General features: G+C 28.7%; 1 protein-coding gene across 1 annotated transcript in view; it reads left to right on the top strand.

Annotated features, from left to right (window-relative positions):
- LOC111622749 (phosphatidylinositol 3,4,5-trisphosphate 3-phosphatase and dual-specificity protein phosphatase PTEN-like) overlaps window positions 1-27,765 on the top strand; it is a 110,620-nt gene that overhangs the window by 60,441 nt on the left and 22,414 nt on the right. Inside the window, exons 2-4 of the mRNA XM_023365175.1 lie at window positions 16,106-16,209; window positions 17,948-18,036; window positions 24,893-25,021. Coding sequence (XP_023220943.1) covers window positions 16,106-16,209; window positions 17,948-18,036; window positions 24,893-25,021 — 322 coding nt within the window. The remainder of the gene's footprint in view (window positions 1-16,105; window positions 16,210-17,947; window positions 18,037-24,892; window positions 25,022-27,765) is intronic.

The following is a 27,765-nucleotide window of genomic DNA, read 5'->3' as shown; positions in this document are numbered from 1 at the left end:
ACACATGCACTGAAAAAATTAGCAAGTACACAGAACTCGCCCAGGAAATCAGGCATCTGTGGAGGATGGATAGGGTGCTTATTGTACCTGTCGTTCTCTCCTGTACAGGTGTGATACCACACACGCTACACAAAAGCCTGGGAACATTACAATTGAGTAGAAATACATACATCACACTACAGAAGGCCACTATATTGAATACACGCCATATTGTTAGGAAATTCCTGAATACAGACATTGACACACTTATTTAATTTTAGTTTTGTTTTGGTTGCTATGCCTTGACTCAGGTCCGGCATAGTACACAGCCACCGGTGTGTACCGAGTATAACCCACTAAACCCAACATAATAATAATAATAAACTCCGGATGCACTCTCGATTAAATCCAATAGTAATTATCCTAAATGCTTTATCAATTTTATTTCTTTTTAGTCAATATCGGTAATAACGTTATATGCATGGAGAAGCTCGGCTGTTTTAGCAACGGTCCACCATTCTTTCACGCCGTTCATCGTCCGACTAGTTTCTTACCCGTAGACAGAGCGTTGATTCGTACAAAGTTTCTCTTGTATACCGGCCAAAATCCTAAACGCGCTCAAGTTTTAAAAGCGGAACGTCCCGAAACCATCGAAAGGTCGAATTTCGACGGAAATCGGCCGACTAAATTCATCGTGCACGGATTTATGTACAGCGCTTTCACCACTTCCTGGATGCGAGTAAGTACAGTACATCGTTATTCTATTTATTAAAGAGGCGATTAGGAACGATTTATAATCCTTCCGAAATAAATTAACTTCGATCTAATACAATATTTTCGAGATTGTATCGCGATACGTCCCGATACTAGAGAATTTAGTAAACGCATTTTACAATTTCCAAATTTTAAGCAGATATTATTACTTTTTAAGTGGTTTACGTACGAACAAAAATTCCCTCGAGTGCCAGGTGTTGACCAATCCGGATATATTGTTTATTATATTAAAATATTAAAAGATATAAATACTTTAAGTTTCTGACTTTAACGTGCAAATTACGTGATAAATGAGAAATGTTTATAGTAATTTTACGCTATATTTCCCATAAAAACAACTGGTAAAACCGGGATGCTCGGCAAAAACACGCGAGTAAAGGAAACTTTTGAAAGTTGTAGCGTCGGCGTACCGGAAGCAGATTTGACTGTAAGATTCAATAAAGTACGCGTTACACAGACACGACTACGAGATATTTTGAATGAAGCGATGTCGCCGCGATAATAAACGGGAAAATAAACACCGGCACGGAAAAAGACGTCTAGCTCTATTATCGTCGCGTGTAGTCGGGGGTGGATCTAGGCTTTTCGGGCCTAGGGCTTATTCGAGTCCAATGGGCTCCATTTTTTGTTAGATTAAGAATCTTTAAATTGGGATTTTAAATTATTATATTATTCAAAAAATTCGTTAAAAAGATTTTAAAAATGTTATTATATTATTAATATTAATTATTTTTTACTACGCGATAAGCGCTCGTTGTTAAGGAAAAAGTATTAAAAATTTACGACGACGATTCGATTTTTGTGGGCCCTCGACTCTCGGGGGCCCGGGGCTAAAGCTCCATTAGTCCCTACGTAGATCCGCCCGCGCGTAATACTGCACCTTCTATTTCCAACCATTCTAATTTCGAACGTCTAGAGTTAATATATTAAACTATTCGTAGATTAATATTTTAATCTAATTCTTAAATAACAGTATTGAATTTATTTAAATTTTAATGACGTTCGTAATAACATTTGGCGAAACGTAACTTTTTTGAGTGAACGAGAAAAGAAAAATATTCTACCATTTACAGTAGAGCGTCGTTTATCCGAAGGTCGGTTATCCGAAGGAATTCCAGTCGACTAATTTGAATTTTCGCCAGTACTGTGGCGCTGTATCTTTGGCTATGTCTTCGGCTACTCAAATATTTTACGTTTTTGATACTAAATTAACTTCTGAAGTATAATTTTTTATTGTTTTTATATTTTTCAATATATTTATTTTGTTTGTACAAAATAAAAAAATAATTTTTAACGATACAATAGTCTTTGTTAGGCTTAACATTGACGAAAATTCAACGCAAAGTGACACGCAGTGGAGAAAAATTTCAACACGGGATAAATTAATATATTTTTTTGTACATAATTGGTTATCCGAAAAAATAAGTTATCCGAACAACCCCAGTCCCCAATTGATTCGGATAAACGACGCTCTACTGTAATATTATTGACTTACTAGCACTTTGACTTAATTCTTAGTTTGTGCTTGGAAGAAAATGAATTGTTCCTAGGGATGTCCATAAATTACATCTGCATTTTTCTTGAAATTTTTACTCCCCATTTTGTTTTTGTCCCAGTTTGTCCAAGTTTCTTTAACTCCCTCTTCTCTTTGTATGTCCAACAAAACTCAGCCCCCCTTAAAATCTTTATCACTATATGAATGATATATATACAATAAGTAGAAATGAAACATACAAGAAATTTTGAAATGAATATAATAAAATTTATAAAGTGTATAAGATTTGATGAAATAAATGGATGTCCATTGACACTCAACCTCTCCCCTCCGACTTGTCATAACCCCCTCCCCCTTCTAATGTGGACGTCATTTATGGACAGCCCTCTACTTTAAAAACTAACTCTGGGAGAAAAGGAAGTTACCATTAAAACCACTTATCAAATGGTTAATGCTGCAGGTAATTAAAATGATGAAAACACTAATCTTATGTTTCTCCCAGCAGGATGGAAAAATTAACACAAATGTGAGAAAATTAAGACAAAAGAAATACTTTTGATCTACTCACAAGACCTTTTTCAGTTTGATGAAATTGCTTTGATTTTTGAAAATGGAATACATTGAAAAATTTGTATAAATTTGAATTCAAATTTTAACCAATGGGGTGTGTCTACTTTTGTCTGCCAATAATGTCTTGTATAATGATGTATCATATGTAGAATATGATATATTGTTATTAAGAAGACTTATTAAGGTGCATACAAAATATATTCAAGGAAGTTAGGTCCTATACAAGAGCTAAAATAATGTACAGAAGGAACCCATACATTTTTAAGCTTCTATGCAACAAAAAAGACTCAATTGACTGCCAAAGAGTTTCTGGGATTTATAGAATACCAATTAGAGACGAAATGTTTCAAAAGGACCTAAATTCAACAAAGAGATCACTTAAAAAATGCATAGCAGAAAACAAATCTGATACAGAAAATAAATGGCAGTCCACTACTTGATAATGCTAGTGAAAACAGTATTCTAGCTGATTTATAACAAGCAAAATTAATTGTAAAAATGAATAAAATGGAATATCTCAAGCTTTAGAAAGTGCTAAAAATCTTTAAAGCAGAAAAGCAGGGAATGTGTATCAACTTTAAAGGAAAAAAAACAATTTTTCATGCATGGCAAGCCCTATATGATACATCATTGTAGAATACTTATTACAGCAAATAAAAGTACAAACATCTCATTGGTTAAAATTTGAATTCAAATTTATATGAATTTTTCAGTGCATTCAAAAATCAAAGCAATTTCATCAATCTGAAGCAGGTCTTAGGAGTAGACCTAAAGTGTTTGTCTTGTCTTAATTTTCTCACATTTATGTTAATTTTTCCATCCTGCTGAGAGAAACCTAAGGTTAGTATGTTTGTTATTGCTATCTTGAAATATAAATTTTAAATGTTAACAAATTTAAATTAAATGCTCATTACCAGTTAAGTTCACTTGAACTTCTGACTGTTGAGCAGTAAAGTCAAAAAACATCAATTATTGAAATATCATCATTCATGCTACCTGTGATGAGTTCTGATTGTTGTTTTGGATTGTAAAGGTAAGATGCCAATGATTCTGAGATGCATCTTTTTTTTTGAACAAGAAAAAACTGCATTTAGAATTAAGGAATTACAGTATATCACATATATACTGTAATTCCTTACAGTATATATGTGATATATGTATACAAGAAAAAACTGCATTTAGAATTAAGGAATTACAGTATATCACATATATACTGTAATTCCTTACAGTATATATGTGATATATGTATACAAGAAAAAACTGCATTTAGAATTAAGGAATTACAGTATATCACATATATACTGTAATTCCTTACAGTATATATGTGATATATGTCTGCATTTAGAATTAAGGAATTACAGTATATCACATATATACTGTAATTCCTTACAGTATATATGTGATATATGTGATACAAAATATACTATAATACAGTATATTTTGTATTATAATATATGGCATCTAAAGATAGATTTTATTTTACCAGTGTATATTATGGCATGTTTTATAGTTTTATTAGTTTATACAAATTTTTTACTTTAAAAGTCATTCAATTGTTATACACAATTGAATTAGTAGTTAATTTTATTGTTTTAATTTAATTTATAAAACAACATGAAATTTTCTGTTTTTTTTTCAAATTCTTAAAACATTTGATATTTTAATAAATTTTTTTTTGAATGAAACAGTTTTCTAATAGAATAATCATTATAGAACTATTGATGATATGATTAATGTGTGTCAATTATAAGAAGTCTTCAATTGATTATTAAAAATTATTTGTAAATAATTTTGGTCTGTGATTAATTTTTAATAATCAAAGCATTTCTTCTGGTTTGTAATTGAATAAGGGAGGAAACAGTTATTAATTTGAAATAAATAGAATAAATTTGGTTTTAAAATGTTGGGGATTTCCTGTAGAATTTTCATGGTAAATTAATCTTATTTGATTCCACCAAAGTATTTGTTCATGTGTTAATTTAAAAATAATTTCTTCTTTATTGATTATATCCATTTATTTACAAACAACTATAAATAAATATATTAAATTAACAAATTAGATAAAGAAATTAGACAATAAATTATGTGAGCAAGATCTATACTAACTCTGAACTGTGACAAACTGATGCTTTTAATATTTTCTTTATGAGAAATTTTGCATTTATTTATTTAATATGAATTTTGTTTATTTTATGTTAATAAAAAGGCAATGCAAACTTATCATATAACATCTTATCTAGTAGCATGTATTTGCTGATTATGCATAATTTTCTGTACATATTTATAATAGTAAATGTTATATAATTATTTCTTCATAATTGTGAGTTATTCTGTCATGATTGAGTAAACATATTGTGTCATGTGCAAATTGCAATGATTTTAGAAAGGGTGTTTAAGTAAAATAATTGTGTGTGTATCTAGAAATTTTGTGCATATAAATTTTTTTTAATAATTAAATGAATTTCCCATACTTTCGTAGTGATGTGGAAAATAGATAACATTACGCAACACATTTTTAACTAAAAAGGAAGGAACTTCCAAATATAGCATTCTTATTAATGACTTAACATATAAAAATATTTCATGTAAATTCTAGTAACATGGAGAAGTTTATCAGAAACAAAGTAGGATTTTTATACTTAAAGTATTTTCCCTGATGTCGACATAATAATTTAAATAATATAACTTAAAATCAGCACAGAACCCTCATTTTTGGATAAATATATAATCATCATATTTTAAATGAATTTTTATTTTATAAAATTGATATTTTTTAAGTAAANCTTATCCTCTGAGTATTTTTCTGCATTATCTTCAGATCCATGCTTTACCTTTTGCAAAAAGTATGTAATTTTAGATTGCTTGCTTCTAGTTAAAAGATTTTTATAATTTTCCTTATATGGTGCTAAGCACTTATGAAGAATAAAGAAAGTATGGAATAAGGGAAAAACATCTGGCAACATCAAAATCAGAAGCGTCAAGATCTGGCAACACTGAAACAAATTTCAAGAAGACTTAAAAATAAAAACCATTCAACTATCCAGCATAATTCTTTAATAACATAAAAACGTTTTCAAACGCATTAAGCGTTCATCATCAGTTATTTCTCTAATTCGAAAGGGGAAATTCGAAAAATTACGCAATCAAATTTCAAATAAACGGTTATGTAAAAAATTTAAAAGGTAACATACTATAAACGAAAATGATGTATACAAATTTCCGTGTATTTAATAAATAAAATTTGATTGCGTAATTTTTTGAATTTCCTCTTTCGAATTAGAGAAATAACCGATGATGAATGCTTAATGCGTTTGAAAATGTTTTTATGTTATTAAAGAATTATGCTGGATAGTTGAATGATTTTTATTTTTAAGTTTTATTGAATTCTCCAGTAAGCAAGTATACAAAAATTTCAAGAAGGACCATGTGTATTGACAGAAGGCAAGAAAAGAAAATTTACATGCTTAAGTACTAATAGTTCATGAAAATTATTATTTTTGTGAACTATTAGTACTTCAGTATGTAAAAATTTATTACATTTCATGTTGTACGAGGGTTTTACCCAATTCTCGAACTGTGTCAGAGTGAATCCATGCTATAACAGTACCGTGTTATACAGGGATGGTACCAATTCTCAAACCGTGTTAGAGTGAATTCGCGCTATAGAAGTGCCGTGTTATACGGGGTTACTTGTACTACTTAGCTTTAATTTGAGTGTGTTTTTCGTGTTGGAACGGATTATTTGGTTTTACATATAATTATATGGGGAAAAAATGATTCACCTTACAACATTTTCATGATATGATCTCAGTTTAGGAATGGATTAATTTCATATCCTGAGGTACTACTGTATACCCTGGTGTTAAAAATTTTGTAATTTTATATATTTCAATTACATTTCATGCTTGTGCAGGAGGAACAATTTTGAAAAAAATTTTTACTGTTTGTATTTCATTTTTCAAATAGTAGCATTCTGTTCTATGTAGTGTTACTACCCGTCTTGGTTTTCATCCAGACAATCCAGGAATTGACTTGCTGTCTGGGTGAACTATTAATTTTGTCCATGAATTTCGTAGAAATTGTGAAATTATGATGAAACAAAGTTCTTGCAAATATTTTTACAAATTTACACTATTTTAACAATGAAAGAACTCACATTCACTGAAACTCATCAGCAATTCTGCCATATAAGTCTGTTTACACCGTGTGGCACGCAACCTGTCGACCTTTTTCCCTAACTGTAACTGATTTAGAACAGGCATGTATGTTATTCTTTGCATTGTAAAATGATATTGTGCATGTGTCAGGAACTTCTGTTCAAACAAACCTGACCTGCCGTCTGGGTCAGCAATTTTGAAAAGGTGACAACACTAGTTCTATGTGAATGATAATATTCTGAAGAGAATAATTATATACTATCAAAAGTACAGTACTTGTGTAAATAAATCTTTTCTGTAATGTCAATAGACAGTTGTGTTAATTTAATAAGTTTCATATTATGTAGTTAAAAGAATAAGTTTAATTTACTAATTTGAAGGTTATAATATTTTNAATATAATGTTGGAAGTTATTTGGTTTTACTTTTAATTTATGTAGAATTAAATTATAAAATCAGAATTATAAATTTGATAGTTAAATACTATTATTAAAGGTTTTATTAGATTAAAGGTCAATGAAGATAATGACTAAGTAACCTCATGATTCACTTTTGAAAGATTAATCATTAATGAATGTTCTTATCTCTGTAAATTTTAGTTTCTTCCTTAATCTGCTTTAGAAAAATTATTGCACTTAGTCCTGCTGAAAATGTCAATGAATTAGGATAATTTTACTTGGTTATGTTTCATGTTATGATTCAATGCTGTATCTTTGTATATATTTGCTAAGCAAATATGATTAAAAGTTTTAAGAGGACCTTATCTTTAGAATTGAGATGATTTGATTAAAATAAAAAAATCTTTTGTTGCTTTTATGTCATCATTATTAATCAATGATTTTAAGTGAATTTCTTGTGTTCTTAATTGTAAGCTGCAGAAAATATATTAATCTGTATGCTAGTGTAATAAAATTTTAAGAAGCACCAAAAAGAATTCTAAGTTATAAGCAGAAGTTTTATTGTAAATAATTGAGGTGGAGCAGTAGTGAAGCTGCTTCTATTTTGCTTATAGAATTGAGTTCATTCTAAAAATTTTGATCAGTTGATTCAACTTTGTTATTTTACATATGATGAGACAAGAAAATTAAAAATGTAATAAAAATGGTGGAGTTCATGATTTCCTTTTTGAGATATAATGGGATCAATTTGACCATGTTCAAGGTGGTTAGCATGAGTTTGTGCAATTAAAAAAATTTTTTATTCTTATACCTACAGCATTGTCACTGCCATAGTAACAACTGATCATAGGGTCATCTTAGATGGCCTTAATATACAGTAGAGCGTCGTTTATCTGAAGGAATTCCAGTTGACAAATTTAAATTTTCGCCAGTGCTGTGGCGCCGTAATCTTTGGCTATGTCTTCGGCTACTCAAATATTTTACGTTTTTGATACTAAATTAACTTCTGAAGTATGATTTTTTATTGTTTTTATATTTTTCAATATATTTATTTTGTTTGTACAAAATAAAAAAATAATTTTTAACGATACAATAGTCTTTGTTAGGCTTAACATTGACGAAAATTCAACGCAAAGTGACACGCAGTGGAGAAAAATTTCAACACGGGATAAATTAATATATTTTTTTGTACATAATTGGTTATCCGAAAAAATAAGTTATCCGAACAACCCCAGTCCCCAATTGATTCGGATAAACGACGCTCTACTGTAATATTATTGACTTACTAGCACTTTGACTTAATTCTTAGTTTGTGCTTGGAAGAAAATGAATTGTTCCTAGGGATGTCCATAAATTACATCTGCATTTTTCTTGAAATTTTTACTCCCCATTTTGTTTTTGTCCCAGTTTGTCCAAGTTTCTTTAACTCCCTCTTCTCTTTGTATGTCCAACAAAACTCAGCCCCCCTTAAAATCTTTATCACTATATGAATGATATATATACAATAAGTAGAAATGAAACATACAAGAAATTTTGAAATGAATATAATAAAATTTATAAAGTGTATAAGATTTGATGAAATAAATGGATGTCCATTGACACTCAACCTCTCCCCTCCGACTTGTCATAACCCCCTCCCCCTTCTAATGTGGACGTCATTTATGGACAGCCCTCTACTTTAAAAACTAACTCTGGGAGAAAAGGAAGTTACCATTAAAACCACTTATCAAATGGTTAATGCTGCAGGTAATTAAAATGATGAAAACACTAATCTTATGTTTCTCCCAGCAGGATGGAAAAATTAACACAAATGTGAGAAAATTAAGACAAAAGAAATACTTTTGATCTACTCACAAGACCTTTTTCAGTTTGATGAAATTGCTTTGATTTTTGAAAATGGAATACATTGAAAAATTTGTATAAATTTGAATTCAAATTTTAACCAATGGGGTGTGTCTACTTTTGTCTGCCAATAATGTCTTGTATAATGATGTATCATATGTAGAATATGATATATTGTTATTAAGAAGACTTATTAAGGTGCATACAAAATATATTCAAGGAAGTTAGGTCCTATACAAGAGCTAAAATAATGTACAGAAGGAACCCATACATTTTTAAGCTTCTATGCAACAAAAAAGACTCAATTGACTGCCAAAGAGTTTCTGGGATTTATAGAATACCAATTAGAGACGAAATGTTTCAAAAGGACCTAAATTCAACAAAGAGATCACTTAAAAAATGCATAGCAGAAAACAAATCTGATACAGAAAATAAATGGCAGTCCACTACTTGATAATGCTAGTGAAAACAGTATTCTAGCTGATTTATAACAAGCAAAATTAATTGTAAAAATGAATAAAATGGAATATCTCAAGCTTTAGAAAGTGCTAAAAATCTTTAAAGCAGAAAAGCAGGGAATGTGTATCAACTTTAAAGGAAAAAAAACAATTTTTCATGCATGGCAAGCCCTATATGATACATCATTGTAGAATACTTATTACAGCAAATAAAAGTACAAACATCTCATTGGTTAAAATTTGAATTCAAATTTATATGAATTTTTCAGTGCATTCAAAAATCAAAGCAATTTCATCAATCTGAAGCAGGTCTTAGGAGTAGACCTAAAGTGTTTGTCTTGTCTTAATTTTCTCACATTTATGTTAATTTTTCCATCCTGCTGAGAGAAACCTAAGGTTAGTATGTTTGTTATTGCTATCTTGAAATATAAATTTTAAATGTTAACAAATTTAAATTAAATGCTCATTACCAGTTAAGTTCACTTGAACTTCTGACTGTTGAGCAGTAAAGTCAAAAAACATCAATTATTGAAATATCATCATTCATGCTACCTGTGATGAGTTCTGATTGTTGTTTTGGATTGTAAAGGTAAGATGCCAATGATTCTGAGATGCATCTTTTTTTTTGAACAAGAAAAAACTGCATTTAGAATTAAGGAATTACAGTATATCACATATATACTGTAATTCCTTACAGTATATATGTGATATATGTATACAAGAAAAAACTGCATTTAGAATTAAGGAATTACAGTATATCACATATATACTGTAATTCCTTACAGTATATATGTGATATATGTATACAAGAAAAAACTGCATTTAGAATTAAGGAATTACAGTATATCACATATATACTGTAATTCCTTACAGTATATATGTGATATATGTATACAAGAAAAAACTGCATTTAGAATTAAGGAATTACAGTATATCACATATATACTGTAATTCCTTACAGTATATATGTGATATATGTATACAAGAAAAAACTGCATTTAGAATTAAGGAATTACAGTATATCACATATATACTGTAATTCCTTACAGTATATATGTGATATATGTGATACAAAATATACTATAATACAGTATATTTTGTATTATAATATATGGCATCTAAAGATAGATTTTATTTTACCAGTGTATATTATGGCATGTTTTATAGTTTTATTAGTTTATACAAATTTTTTACTTTAAAAGTCATTCAATTGTTATACACAATTGAATTAGTAGTTAATTTTATTGTTTTAATTTAATTTATAAAACAACATGAAATTTTCTGTTTTTTTTTCAAATTCTTAAAACATTTGATATTTTAATAAATTTTTTTTTGAATGAAACAGTTTTCTAATAGAATAATCATTATAGAACTATTGATGATATGATTAATGTGTGTCAATTATAAGAAGTCTTCAATTGATTATTAAAAATTATTTGTAAATAATTTTGGTCTGTGATTAATTTTTAATAATCAAAGCATTTCTTCTGGTTTGTAATTGAATAAGGGAGGAAACAGTTATTAATTTGAAATAAATAGAATAAATTTGGTTTTAAAATGTTGGGGATTTCCTGTAGAATTTTCATGGTAAATTAATCTTATTTGATTCCACCAAAGTATTTGTTCATGTGTTAATTTAAAAATAATTTCTTCTTTATTGATTATATCCATTTATTTACAAACAACTATAAATAAATATATTAAATTAACAAATTAGATAAAGAAATTAGACAATAAATTATGTGAGCAAGATCTATACTAACTCTGAACTGTGACAAACTGATGCTTTTAATATTTTCTTTATGAGAAATTTTGCATTTATTTATTTAATATGAATTTTGTTTATTTTATGTTAATAAAAAGGCAATGCAAACTTATCATATAACATCTTATCTAGTAGCATGTATTTGCTGATTATGCATAATTTTCTGTACATATTTATAATAGTAAATGTTATATAATTATTTCTTCATAATTGTGAGTTATTCTGTCATGATTGAGTAAACATATTGTGTCATGTGCAAATTGCAATGATTTTAGAAAGGGTGTTTAAGTAAAATAATTGTGTGTGTATCTAGAAATTTTGTGCATATAAATTTTTTTTAATAATTAAATGAATTTCCCATACTTTCGTAGTGATGTGGAAAATAGATAACATTACGCAACACATTTTTAACTAAAAAGGAAGGAACTTCCAAATATAGCATTCTTATTAATGACTTAACATATAAAAATATTTCATGTAAATTCTAGTAACATGGAGAAGTTTATCAGAAACAAAGTAGGATTTTTATACTTAAAGTATTTTCCCTGATGTCGACATAATAATTTAAATAATATAACTTAAAATCAGCACAGAACCCTCATTTTTGGATAAATATATAATCATCATATTTTAAATGAATTTTTATTTTATAAAATTGATATTTTTTAAGTAAAGAATTTGAGATGAAGTGTTAATTGATGGTTGTTTAATTAACAATATAATTGTATAAATATTATATTTTGCTGCAGTTAAAACATGATGTGCAGTTTGATTGGAATTTCTAATCATTTAATTTTCAAGGAAGTGAAAAATTTCCTGATTTCTTATTAAAATTTTCATTTATTGAATTTCAAAATACACATTATAAACTTTAATAATTTTTTATCACAAAATTAAAAAAATTCTCCAGTTTTTAAACTCAGTTTTCTTGAGAATCACCTTCATTAAAAATATATTTGCATGCAGTTAAAATATGTATTAAATTACAAAATAAAACTTTTAAAAATACTTCTTAACATTAAGGTAAAAGGAAAAATATTTAATAATAAAATATCATAATTTATGATTTTATTTTGTAAATTTTAGTGTAGTGTTGTAACTTCAATATCATTGACATAATTAAAAAGTACAGCTCACTTTTCAAGTTATGAGCATTATTGAAATAGTCAAGATCATTATGATTACATACATAAATATTGTTTCAGTTTTTTAAGTTAAAATGAATGAATTATGAAAAAAATTTGAAGGTTTAAACATTTTTCAGTGTTCACTTATCAACAAGTGCTGGAACAGAGAAAAAATATGACAAGTGAATGCTGTGACATTTAAATTATTTTTTTTTTACTCATTTAGTAGTCAGTTTATAAGCAAGAATAACATAAATGATTACCTGTGCAAACATTTTGATTTTAAAATTTCAATTAGATACTAAATCAACTAATTTTATTTAACAATTTTCAAATTATTTTTAAAGAACGTCTTTATTATTAAAAAAAAAAGACTATTTTATGAGATTGCATATAAAATTAATTTTGTTAAAATTGCATTTAACAGAATTAATTTCCATCCTATAAAATTCTTTAAGTGAAATTGATTGTATTTTTTTTTTATTTATTTTTTATCAGTAAATCTGCAAAAGTCTGTGAAATTAATTTAATGTGAAAATTAAAGCAGTTAAACAATTTATCTACTTTCTATCAGAGATACAGTTACAGAAATTTTTGTAATGAACAAAATATTTTAAAATCACAATGTTTTTAATAAAAAATTCATACTTTTTAAATATTTTAGTGATATAACAGTTTGTTATGTGGTGATTAGCTGTGTATAGATGGAAAGCAGTAGTTAAATTAATAAGATTATTTTTATTCCTTGTTAAACGAGAGACAAATTTCCCATACTTTCATAGTGATGTGGAAAAAGTTTTAAGCGATCATTAAAAAAAGATACGTAACATTTGATGACAAGTCACATATTATTATTTTTTTCTTTTCTGATTCAACAAATTCTCCTGTTTAGCAAATTACTCCACCAGTCAAACACATTAAACATTTTCTCTTTCTTCATTTTGTAGTGTGAACCAATTTCACAAAATGAATAAAAATCACTTTTACAGTGGTACCTCAGGATACGAAATTAATCCGTTCCGAAACTGAGATCGTATCATGAAAATGTCGTAAGGTGGATCATCTTTTCCCATACGATTACATGTAAAACCAAATAATTCGTTCCAACGCGAAAAACATACTCAAATTAAAGCCAAGTAATACATTAAAAAAAAATAACTGTAGTAAGAAAAACAAATGAAAAATGTGAACTAATGTAACGTCGTATGGTGAGTTTTTGTTCATATCGTGGAGCAAAAATATGTTCGAATTTCATGTCGTATCCTGAAAATTTGTATGCTGGGGCGTTCGTAACCTGAGGTACCACTGTATATGTTTTTACTGTTCACTGTCAGTTTTAGCCAACCTTTAAAACGACTCTCTATTCTTTTACATGACTGGAGGAGCCAACTGATTTAAAAAAAAAAAAATTGAAAAAACTGATATTGTATATTATACTAGACAAGTCCATTGGAAAAAAATAAGAAACAAAAAAAACTTGATCAATTTTTTAAAAGTACATGACTTAATTTTACACTGTTACTTTTCCTTTTATATATTGTTTAAATGTATTATACATAAATTGAAACTTATTTGTTAAAAATTACATGTAAAAATGTATAAATTCAGTTGCATGTATTAATTTGTGCTTCACTATACTTTTGTGACTACTGTATTCACTCTGAAAGCAATCAAAAGCAGTTTCACTTACAGTTTTCTCTCTCACATAATATTTTTCTCTATCTTTCAAAAATGTATCAACTTGTTCAACTGTGTATTCAATTCATTGTAAACATACTAGTGTCAAAGAATTGCATATATATTTTCTTTTCATACTTGGAAATTGAAAATTCAAAGTTTAAGTGTAAGGTGGTGACTTATGTATATATGTACATATCATAACATGTGTATATATGTACAAAACCAAATTATACTCTTGGATTTAATACAGTATATGTATACATTTAGTACATATATAAATTATGCTGGAATCAAAGGTGATGTTTATTGACTACAATAGATTTACAGTCAAAAATCACTATTTGATCTGCTAGTCAATCTGTGTGAATTATGTACATAGTACTATTTTTTTATAGGTAAGTGTTGTTGTTATATTGAAAACATGAGGAGTAATGTAAGAGGTACGCTAGTTCTAAAATTTGGTGGTGATGTATAGGGTCCTTAACTTTTTGTAATAATCAGTCTCTAAAGATGCAGAAGCAAGATTGTAACTTAATAGACAGATATATAAATATAAAGTTTAAAACCATAGTATGTTTACTATGGTTTTAAACTTTATATTTAAACTTTTATATGTAAACATGTATGTATATGTAGCTATTTATATACATGTATGTATATGTAGCATTTTATATGTATATGTAGCTAAAATTACATTATTAGTTAATGTAATTTGTTGCAGTTCATCTATTATTTCTCATGTATTTTTAACAGTAAATTTATAGTTCTTTAAGTGTGCTGTTAGTAGAGTGTGTATTACATTTTCCAAGTATCTGGTTGGTGAGTCAGCTTTGTCCTGCCATGGGTCTTATCAAAGTGCTTGATTTATGAGTTTTAGCAAAAGCAAATATCCTGGGTATATCAGATGAGCTGATCACCACCTTGTTCAAGATTTAATCTTCTGGCTAGTGCAGAATATGCAAATCTGATGACACATTTATGTACATGTATTTGAAAGTAAAATTAAAATAGATCTAAATAGTATAGTTGGTAGCAATGTCTGTCAGTATATGTAGTTCTGTGGCTTGAATCTACTTTGGATCATTTTTTCTTCCAGATATTTTAAATTAATTATAATTGTTAAATTCAATAGAAGATGGTTGTATTGCTCACTTCTAGAACCAAATTGTATCATTAATTTAATTTTTAAAAATTGTAGAATTATGGATAACTACACAGCACACCTGGATGAATATAAGACTCGCATCAATCAACCAGAATTTTAGTTCAAAGTCTGAAATATTTTGGCAAAGATTTTTTATAATAGATATATTTAGTGAAAAGTAGATGTATGCTTGATTAATGACTTCCAAAAAATTCTAACATACATAAAAACCAATTTAAACAAGGAGTTATGGAACTGAAAAGAATTTGGTTATCAAAAATGGATTGATATGTTTATTAAATTGAAATCTAGTTAGGAAGTAAATATTTTTGATGAGAATTTCCTTTAAGAATTCAAGCAAAATAAACTTAATAATTAATTATTTAACTGTTAATTTAAATTTCTTAAAATTTCTTTGGTGAATGGAAATTAAATAAAATTAAAATTATGCATTCATTTAAATAGCAAATAAAAAATTTTCCTTCAAATATAGAAATTTTTATTTATTTGTAATCATTACAAAAAATGAAAGTTTAATTATTTTTAGATACGCCAAACAAACTGCCAGATTATTTATTGGACTGTAATAATCCAGCAGTTCATTTGACATATCTAATAGAATCAGGTTGATGTGTATGTTGTTAATTATTTTTAATTTTTTATACATTTTTACTAATATAAATTTATATTTTTAAAAGATTTCATTTGTATTTTTAGTGCGACGTCACAGTTTAGAATTATGTCGACGAAGCTGTTGAAAGGCTTAGTCAGTAAAAATAAACGCAGATATCGAGAAGATGGTTTTGATTTAGATTTAACATGTATCCTTTTCTATGTTTCAAATATATATTATTTATTTTAAAAAATTGATACATTTTTTAGTAATAAGTAAATATTTATATATATTTAATTAAAAACATGAATGAATGAATAAACTTTATTAACCAAATTTTATTCAATAATAGCAATTAAAAAATATAATTTATAATAACACTTGACTGTATTATCATCATCTTGGTATGATGGTAATACAGTCAATACAGCTTTTTGATTTAGAAATCATTCGCGTGTATTCATTTGTGTAAAGTGTCAACAAGTATTTGTAAATATTAGAGAGCATTTAATATTTATGAATTACTGAATATATGATTTTACATTTGAAATGGCATTGCCAAATCATGACTTCCAAACACACAAATTAATTATATTTCATTAATGTATAGTTTTTATTTGAAATACACTGATTTCCCATGTTTATGAATAATAGAACCAATTAATGCTTCATGAATTTATTCTTAAACTTTGAGTTCCATTTTCAATGTTAAATTTGTAATTCATTTTTAAGACTTTGTATTGCTACTGTTTTAAAAAATTTTAAGAAAAATGAATGATTTTATTAAATAAATATACTGTGTGATGGTGTACAGTACTGCAAAAGTCATTTTATTGAAGCCAAACAAAACAGTAACATAACTTATGACAGACCATATGAATGACTTAGTGCAGTGATCTTTTAGCATTGCACATGCTCAAACATCTGGTTTGCATAAGCACCAACTTCAGTTTACAGTAGTATGTAATCTCCCATTTCCCAAAAGGTTGACACCTTTCGTAAAAGTTGAAATTTTGGTGTATAAATTTCCAATTATGAATGATTGAATTCCTAAACACTGATGTCCATGAATGTCAAGGGTATAGTGTACTTTGGTTTAATGTTGTTTTCAGAGCTTATGCTCCAAAAATGGTGGAGCAGAGTAAAAATTTGGTTGTGTTTATTATCATTGTATACTTCTTTTAGAAGTCTCTGGTGCAGAATGCAAAGAAGGTTCAGACAAATAAAATATTATTTAAAACCTTAGTTTGCACTTTAATTATTAAAGATGTATGAAATGTATTTTATATGATAAAGTATGCAAACTAAAAGTCAGGTAGCAAGTAATTTAGTTAACAGCATCAAGTTTTATTAATTACTCTCCAATACTGGAATATAATACTTAAACACAAACAAAACAACTAAACAGCATATATTACCTCAAATTAGCACTTTTATAAATGTTTTCATCTGTTTATAACAGACATCGTCAAGTATATGTAATGCAGAACCAAACAGACAAATCAAAATCTAATATACTTTTTTAATCTAATAAGAAAAAATGAAAAGTTATACCAAACAATGAAAAAAAAAAGACAGCAGTGCTCTCCTGCACGTGCGCAGTTTAAATGAGCCATACTTTATACTTTTTTATAATAGCAGTATATATAAAAAGACTGTCAGAAAAGTGTTATTTTGTCAACATTTTATATAAAAATATACTTTAAAGTTCCAATGTAATCTTTTGAAGAAAGTGTGTTGGAGTGGTTTTTTTTATTTCATTCTCTGACAAAGATTTTTTAATATGAAATGTCATTCAGTTTATTTTAAAATATTACACTGTTTCTGTTTAAAGAACTTTCTTTGTGATATTTTTCACTTGTTATGTTGTTAAATTTTTATGAAATAAAATTTAAGGTGTACAGAAAGTGATGACAATTCTGTATTAAGTCACTTAACTTAGAAAGATATCTTCAACAATATAATTGCTATGGGTTTTCCTGCCGAAAAACTGGAAGGTGTATACAGAAATCACATAGATGATGTAGTAAAGTTAGTATTTTCCTTTATTAAAATTTTTAATTTTATTTTATAATTTATTAATATATTGAAATTATTTATTTTGGAAAATTGCTTAATGCAATATTTTTAATTTTACATTTTTTCAGAATTGTAAATAATAACTGAATATAAAAATAAGAAATATTGATACTTTTAGTATTTTTTTCTTTTAAATAAACTTGTTTTCAGACAAGTTATAGATGTCAAGGAGTTTTAAACGTAAAAATTTGTGGTTTACATTTTAAATAAATGACACAAATTTTCTTTTCTTATTAAATATGCCTGGAGGGGATTTTACTTGTTTGTATACAAGTGGAATATTAATTTTTCATTTTATCCAAGTTAAGTAACATCTTTTGTGCCCAAAAACTGCTTCTGTTTCCTTGTTAGACAGATTTTTGGCTTATAGTAATTTAACATAGAAAATTGTTCTGTTCTGAAGAACTTTTTCCATTTTATTCAGGTTTCATTTGGTTCTTGTTTATTTTGTAATCTCTTAGTGATGTGACACATATGATTGCCATGCCCCATGCAATGCAATGACAAATGCCCTGCATGTGATGCAATATACATTATTTATCTTCATTTACAAGAGCAAAAGAACTTTAAAGCATTTGCTTTAATACCAACACTTTGAAAAATGATTACTTTTTAGGGATTAAAATGGGGCATGGTGTTTTGGGAAGGATCCACTAAGAAGAACAATAATTAAAATATAAATGCTAATATAATGAAATAAACTTTAATGTATTTTATCCCATAGACAAAACTAACAATTTAAAAAATCCAGAATATTTGAAAATGACTTGAAATGGATAACAAACTAAACAATAGATACACTCCTAAAAAGTGAAATCACAATATCATGAAGGAATATGCTTAGCCAAATACAAATTGCAGGACTGATAGAGGTGACAGAGATATGAAAATTATTAAAAGAACAAACAAAAATATGCAACAGACATCTGTTTATTCAGTAATGAATAAGGCCCCATGGACAGCTATATAGGCCACTATACAGAGAGCCATTCAATGAGACAGTTAATGATGACAGATATATGCAAATGATTAAGTTTGAGTATGCATCAGGTCATGTACCCAATTTCAGGCTCTAAAGACTGAAAATTTTCTATGCTTCTTCAAAAGTGAAGCATAGAAAATGTCTCAGAGACATCAGCAAGCTGGAATACCACCAGTTAATGACTAGGGAACAAGATTGTGTCCTGGAGCTGTGTGACCTCTGCTTATCAATGTGTGCAGTTGCTATATATGTTGGCCACATCATGAGTACCATCTAGTGATGTGTGACACAATAGACACAGGAACATCTGCAAATGCACCAAAGAGGGAGTGGATTGCATCAGCACACAACAGACCACACAGACTGGCAGATTTTATGAACGACCAGTCAAGACCCATTTGCCACAGAGATGACATCCAAAGCTGCCCATCACTATCAATGGGTGTGTCTGCGTCCACCCAAACCTTTCACAACAGGTTTCATGAAGTTGAGCTGCATGTCTGGCATGTGTCATCGTCATTGCAACTGGACCACTGAAAGTATCAGTCATTGTTTATAGATGAATCCTGCTTCTGTCTGTGGATGAATGACAGCCTAGATGGGTGTGGTGATATCCCAGGGAACATTACATACCAGTTCTTTTTCTGAGTGTCACACTGGGCATCATGGTTTGGGGAGTCATCATGTTCAATCAGGAGACAGCCCTGGTGTATATTTCTGGTACTCTGACAGCAGTCAGGTACATCATACAAATTGTGGTTCTGTAGGTTGGCCAGCAGTGCAGGCTGCATCTGACAGTGTTCTAGTAAGATTATACCTGACCACACATAGCAGAGTGAACTCTGACCAGCCTGAATGAAATTCACATCCCTGGCCAGCAGCCTTGCTGGATCTCTCTTCCATCAAACACCTATCGGATCTCATCCAATGTGAGGTGCACCAGAGACCACCACCACATATCATAGATGACATGTGCAAAATCAATCTATTTGCTAACTTAAATCTATTCCCCTTTGGAATTCAACAAAAGAAAATTCAAAGACTTAACTTATGTACAACAATTCTTATGAACTAAGATCCTAATTGTCAGCTCAATATACTAGGAACCTTTTTCCTCAACTCTCAAGACTTTCTAATCTTCATTCCACAAATCAAATAACTTCAAATCACCTTGGAACCACTTTATCGCTATTAGACACCTCTGTTTGCTGCTACAAGGCCCACCATGCTCTTGCTAACAGAAGCTCACCTCGGTCATCTTAACTTGAGGTTTGGACTTTATATTATGAGTTGACGTCACAATTCTGATTGAGATCACTCCCCTCATTTACATACTTATTGCTAACAGTAAACTTTTCCTTTCTGCCTGGCAGCCTATTTCCCGACAATACTCGCTAACCTTTTCCTAAGTTCTAAGTTCCTAAGTTGTGCTTGTGGGGTCTCCCCCTCTTCTCGGTGTGGACTTACTTTTTCCGCTTGGGAGTACAAGTGTGTGCTTTTTTTTCATCGGTGAGTTGGTTCTTTTTTTTCTATTTTTAAGTTTCTAAGATGAGTGGTGAGGAAACCTTCATCCCAACAAAAAATAAGCCCCAAACAAAAATAGAATAAAAAGCAAAATAAAAAATAACTAAAAATAACACTCGGACTTGGTTCCTTACACAGGTAATCATTAACTGTCTCATTGAAAGTATGCCTCTCTGTATAGTGGCCTGTATAACTGTCCATGGGGCCTTACTCATTACTGAATAAACAGATGTCTGTTGCATATTTTTGTTTGTTCTTTTAATCATTTACATATCTCTGTCACCTCTACCAGTCCTGCAATATGCATGTGGCTACACCCATTTCTTCATGGTGTTGTAATTTTATTTTTGAGAAATGCGGTTGAATTCATGAACCCTATGAATAACAATATACTTCTGCCAATTCATAGTATATAAAAAAAAGTTATATTATGAAATGTATTGAATTACAGGCTAAATATTAAATTATTTCCTTTATGATCTAAATATTAGAAAAAAATACATATACAGAAGTGATTAAAATTAACAAATTTACAACAAAAATGAGAGCAGTAGCATAAAACAATTCAGATAACAAAATAAACTTTCCATCTACTGGATTTTAAAATAATTTAAAGAACATTATTACAAGAAAAACACAGAATATTTAAATGTCATAAAATGGATAACAATAAATAGTTTTTTTGCGGGTTTATAAACTAAACTATTTATTGTTAAGTTTGTGAATCCACAAATAATGATGTACTTCTACCAAATCATAGGATAAGAAAAACAGTATGATACAGTAAATTTTAACCTGTTTACTTTACAATTTAATTATCAGAAAAAATACATAAACAGAAAAATAAAAATTTATCCTACCATATTACAGAAACAACACATAAATTATTCCTTAATTTTATACCTCAGTCAATGTTATCAAGTGATGTTATGAACAAAACCAGTAAAGTATAACTACATGAATAACAAATTAAACATCAGTTACTTCAATTTATGATTTGATCAAAAAATGATTCCTTTAAAACATAGAAGGAAACAAATGAAATAATCAAATAGACCAGGGATAACAGAGTAAACATAACTTAGTTTATTTTATGAATTTTCCAAATAGGTTGCATTACTATTTTCTTTTCTTAAAAATACATATTCTTTCATGTAGGGAGGATGTGCATTTTTGGTATTTTTTCCTCTTTTTCAGTCTCTCTAATTTTATTAATTTAAAATTACAACTTTATAAAATAATAATATCCCTCTTACAATCTTTTAAAATTCTTATTTAACATAAAAAAAATATACTCTTTTGAAAGTTTATTTATTTATATATCTCTTTTGAAAGTTTAGAGATTTGAAAATATATTTTCAAATCTCTAAACTTTATATCTCAAATCTACTAATGTAAATGATTTCACTAAACTAATTAGTTTTTAAAACATGTATTACACGTTTTTTTTAAATTCAATAATAAGAGTTAGTTAATTGATTATATCTGTTTGTAAACAATTGCATGAAATTTTTCCTCGCATATATGATGTGTGCAACAATTGCATGTATGTCATGTTGCTAATGAATTACAACAAAAACTAGCAACACAAATTTTAATAGATACTTCAGTTAAGTTGTCAATGTTGAAAAATTATACATCAAATATTTGTAAAACAAAATTAACATTGTTGTACCAATGTTTGATATAGACAGTGTCAGAATACTATCTGAAAATGGAACTGTGAAAAACCTTATTTGACAAATTTACGAACACGAAGAAATTTTATAAATTGATGACATTAAAAACAAGTGTGATTTTTTTTTAAACTGATATTAATGGGAAGCATGTAACATGTTGTGTTAGATAATTTAGAGTACAGAATAGCCTGAAACTGGGACATAATCAAATATACATTAGGTATTTTCTACGAAAAGGAAATTGATCTCCACAGCATAGGTTATTCTGTTTCAGCTTGGCACAATAACAAAAATATGCTAATATGCTTCTAACATTCTGTCTAAAATAGTTTAAATCTTGCAGGTATTGGGGAAGACTTGCATATCTATCATCATCATCAACAAAAATGTCAAGAAATGTTTAAAACATCCATACATGTAGCCAGCAGCCTACCAACTTCAGCAACTGGTTAAGCACTGTATAACACACTTGAACATTTTGAAAAGTTAATTTCATGATGACATCATGTATGCTAAATACAACAATTAACACCTAAATGTTAATTCCGGCATTGAATGAACAAAAAATTTTAATGCTCGAACATTTTCGGCTGTCTTTTAGAGGCCCTCCTCAGGATGAAACACACAAAAAAACAGTTCTATCATTTAAAAACTTCTAACCATCGAATACAGCTGTGTTTGGTGGTTAGAAGTTTTTAAATGATAGAACTGTTTTTTTGTGTGTTTCATCCTGAGGAGGGCCTCTAAAAGACAGCCGAAAATGTTCGCGCATTAAAATTTTTTGTTCATTCAGTGCTGGAATTAACGTTTAGGTGTTAATTGTTGTGTTTAGTATATAGTTCCAGTTTACTTGTGCTAGTTTTTTGTCTGATTGTTAAATGTCCATTATAAAGATCAAAATCAAAATTTGCCATGAGTAGTATAAATTGATAGCAATAATAAACTTGATTGATGTAACATGCAACCAGCAATCAGCCCATAGTTTGAATTTCAAAATTTCAGTTTTGTCATTATATTGGTCTTGTGTAGTTGTATATACAGTAGAGTGTCGATTATCCGAAAGTCAATCATCCGAAAGAATTTCAGTCGGCAAATTTAAATTTTCGCTGGTGCTGTGGCGCTGCAATCTTCGGCTATATCTTGGGCTACTCAAATATTTTACATTTTTGATACTAAATTAACTTCTGAAGTATAATTTTTTGTTGTTTTTATATTTTTCAATATATTTATTTTGTTTGTACAAAATAAAAAAAAAATAATTTTTAACAATACAATAGTCTTCATTAGGCTTAAAATTCAACGTGAAGTGACACGCAACGGAGAAAAATTTCAACATGGGATAAATTAATATATTTTTTCGTACATAATCGGTTATCCGAAACATCAATCTTCCGAACAACCCCAGTCCCCAATTGATTCGGATAATCAACACTACTGTATTTGCAAAAAATTGTGTTTAATGGTTATGCAGTTGCTTTGAACTTTGATCACAGACAAAACACTTTCTGACTAATGAACAGTTTTGCTCAATAATAAATAGTTTATTGATATTACATTATAATATGTAGGTTCAGTGTGATCATCAATCCAGACTTTATGGCTGCCCTATATTTTATTAATATAGTTCTTTCAAGTGTCTTTTTCATTATTATTATATATTCACCTTTTTTTTTTGTTTGTTTTGTTTTGTTTTGTTTGTTTGTTTGTTACAGAAAACCAATTGTGTTACAGAAAACACAAAATTGGCCAATGAATGAAATCTATTTGATTTTATTCATTGGACACTTTAATGGACCCAAAAAATTTTGAATTTTATTTCTTGAAAATTTTTTTCCTTATATTTTGTTACANTACAAATATAGAACAAATTATAATACACTCCAACCATTCATGTTTCATGTATGAAGAGATAAAGATATTTTCTGTAAATGTAGAGTATTCTCGATTGAATTCAACGTTATAATGTAAGAATTACGAAGAAAATATAAGAATTTAATAAAAGTTGTCACTTTTATATTCGAATTATGTCGATTCGATTTCGACGATCTTTTAATTGCTATTAATGAAATTATTATTATTATTATTATTTTTACAACTGCAAACATGAAAGTTCAGAAAATATCATCATGCTTATTTCTACAACTAATCATCATTCTTTTATTAATTTTGTCTGTAGAAATTATAGAATATTTAAATGAACTTTCTATTGTATTTCTCACTGTAACCATATTCCTTAAGTTAGTATACTGAACAGTGCTTTATTTTGTATATGAAGCAACAATCTTTATAGTTGTTTTCGTGACAGTATTTTATTTTACGATAATTTAATTATGTTGTCAAATATAATTAACATTAATTCTCTGTGTGCTTTAAGTAATACTTATACAATTTAATTTGAATATATTTATATATATAAACAGAAACCCGACTTCATCGAAAAGACATTCACGACTTAAAACTGGTTTTCATTCGAAAGGTAATGCCTGCTCTCGATCTTATTTGACATCTTCTACTCGATTCGATATCAAATAAGAAACGATGTACAGTCTTGCAGTTTCGTCACGGATATCATATTTCCTTTAGATGTTTTCATATAAATATTTTAAATATCATCATATAAAGTATAATTGAAAGCTTTTATGTTTCAGGGAAGAACGGGAGTGATGATTTGTGCTTACATGTTGCATAAAAGGATATGTGAAACTCCAGAAGAAGCTTTGAATTATTATGGCCAAGCCAGAACTAGAGACCAAAAGGTTTGCTGTAATTTCATATCACCTATTTGCATAGTAATTCATATTAATCAAGATAAGACAAAGGAACAAATTTAAATACTGTAGAACAGCAGGAGCTTACTAGCTTAAAAGAGAACTATCTAAAAGCAAGAGGAAAAAAATTTAAATGAAAACTAGTACATTTTTATATAATGTGTTGCTAACATAATTTTTAGAGTAACTATTTAAAAATATACTTTGCAACATTTAGTATTTTCTTAACTGCAAAATATTGGAATGAGTTTATACAGTAGGATAAATATTAATAGGTTATTTTCAGAATTATAGAGTAGTAGTAGAAATATCTAGTAGTGCTTGAGAAAATTTGATGTTGCATCTTGTCATTGTAGAAAATTTTTTAAAAAGACAGTTTTTAGTACAAAAGCTAGGTATATGTTTGGAAACTTTATCTTGGGATTACAATTAAAAATTTAATAATAAGTGATTAATAATATAAAATAACTTTTGAAAACCTCTAGATACATGCTCTATGCTTGCTCACAGTACCATACTTTTGTGGATTGTCTGGCATTCTGTCTATCTGGAGAGACCACAAAATTCTATATTTCCATATGGTAAAAACTGGCATGTTGGTTTATTCCAAGGAATGCTGGCTTGCCCATTATAATTGATGTTATACATCCCTCTCCAGAGAGTGCATGAAACTCACAGACAGCAGTTTTTATTCTAAAATTGTGAAACTCAGCACTACATCAAAAATTACAATTATATGTTTAATTTCTGCATTTTGTCTTCTTTCTAACCATTAAAATACTCATTTTTTTATGTTTTATTTTATTGTAATTTGTTTGATTCAGAAATGCAAAAATAAACATATAAAATTTCAGAAACTGGTTGTAAATTATCTCAACTTACACCCATTAACATTGTAAAGTACTATTTTATTTTTCCGACTTCTCCAATGATTATCGACACGACTGTGTGACGGAAATATCCGTTTCCTAACAGGTACTTTACGCGGATTCACGTTAGTGTGCCAGGCCTGGACTTTAAGCGTGCACCGAATTAAATAATGACCAAGTTTGTCAATAACAAATCAAATATTTAATAAATAATTCTAATAATAACTATTTACAAAATTTAGTAAAAATCAAACAACAATTTATTCAATGAAAATCAATAAGAATCAACCCGACAAAACTCAAATCAATCTAGTTTCTAACTTAAATCTATTCCCCTTTGGAATTCGACAAAATTCAAAGACTTAACTTATATACAATAATTCTTATGAATTAAAGATCCTAATCGTCACCTCAATATACTAGGAACCTATTTCCTCAACTCTCAAGACTTTCTCTATTCGTCGATCCACAAATCGAATAACTTCAAAATCGCCTTGGAACTATTTGATCCTATCAGACACCTTTCTCGTTCACTGCTACGAAGCTCACCAAGCTCGTTGCTATCAGAAGCTCACCTCGTCCGTCTTCACTTGAGGTTCAGTCTTTATACTGTGAGGTGACGTCACAATTCTGAATGCGATCACTCCCCTCATTTACATACTTATTTGCTAACAAACTTTTTTCTGTTTGTCTGGCAGCCTATTTTCCGACAACACTCGCTAACCTTTTACATTATTCTTTTTGACAATTTTTTGGGATGTTTTATTCTTTAAGGTTTAGCAAGTTCCTAAGTTGTGCTTGTGGGGTCTCCCCCCTCTTCTCGGTGTGGACTTAATTTTTTCCGCTCGGGAGCGCAAGGGTGCATGAGTTTTTTCTACGGCGCTTTTCTCTCATTGGTGAGTTGGTTTCTTTTTTATTTTTAAGTTTCTAAGGTGAATGGTGAGGAAACCTTCGTCCTAACAAAACATAAACCCCAAACAAAAATATAATAAAAAGCAAAAATAAAAGTAAATAAAAATAATGCTCGGACTTGGTTCCTTACAACATCTTCTATGTATGAATTTTGAGAGGAAAGTGCTATCTTTCAAGGTCAGAGTAGACTGTTAGTGCAGCCCACACTAACTACTGTTAATGTCAATAAGCCACTAATTTTTTTATTGCTCTGTAAACAAAAACTCTTTTCCCTTAGTCAAATTACAATGTTATTATTTTATTGTACTGGAAGAATGTTTTCTTTTAATGTTTAATTAACAAAAACTTTTGTTACATCTGATTAATTTTATTTTTTAGTTGCAGTTTAATTGGCATGCTGATAACCCTGGGATTTCCAGCATACTGGTCTCCCCCAGTTATATGCAGCATGCTGGTCAATCCATGGAAATACAGCATGATGATCAATAGTCTTGTAATACTACAGAATGCCATAGTTTCATTGGTCAGATAGCATGCTCTAGTGTAGATAGAGAAGAGATTTTTTTCTGGACAAAAAGAAATCAATGACTTGTCCTGAATGAGAGGATTCATTTTAGAAAGTTCTAAATTTGCTTGTATCATCTTCAAATGCATAAAGAACAGACAGGCAAACTTTCTTCTCAAAAAATGCTTTATAAGCTCTGTGTATATAATGCCATAATGAAACCAACTATTCAATATAATTTATCAATTAGCCTTTAATCCCTTTTTATATATAATACAACTAGTAGCCCGGGACACCCCCTAGTGGGCGTTTTAGCAGTATTACAGATTCCTATGAGGCATGTTTAAAGCAGCGGCAGCTTTACGTTCCTCCACAGTGGCGTATTTCTTTGGTCGTGCCATGAAAGGTTTCTATTATTATATTAAAAAATTAGCTTAACTATTTCA

This window comes from Centruroides sculpturatus, unplaced genomic scaffold, assembly GCF_000671375.1.
Source record: "Centruroides sculpturatus isolate CEXI.00-Female unplaced genomic scaffold, Cexi_2.0 scaffold39, whole genome shotgun sequence".
Classification (NCBI taxonomy): Eukaryota; Metazoa; Arthropoda; class Arachnida; order Scorpiones; family Buthidae; genus Centruroides; species Centruroides sculpturatus.
The sequence above is the reverse complement of the archived record's forward strand: the minus strand, read 5'-3'. Positions and strand labels throughout refer to the sequence as shown.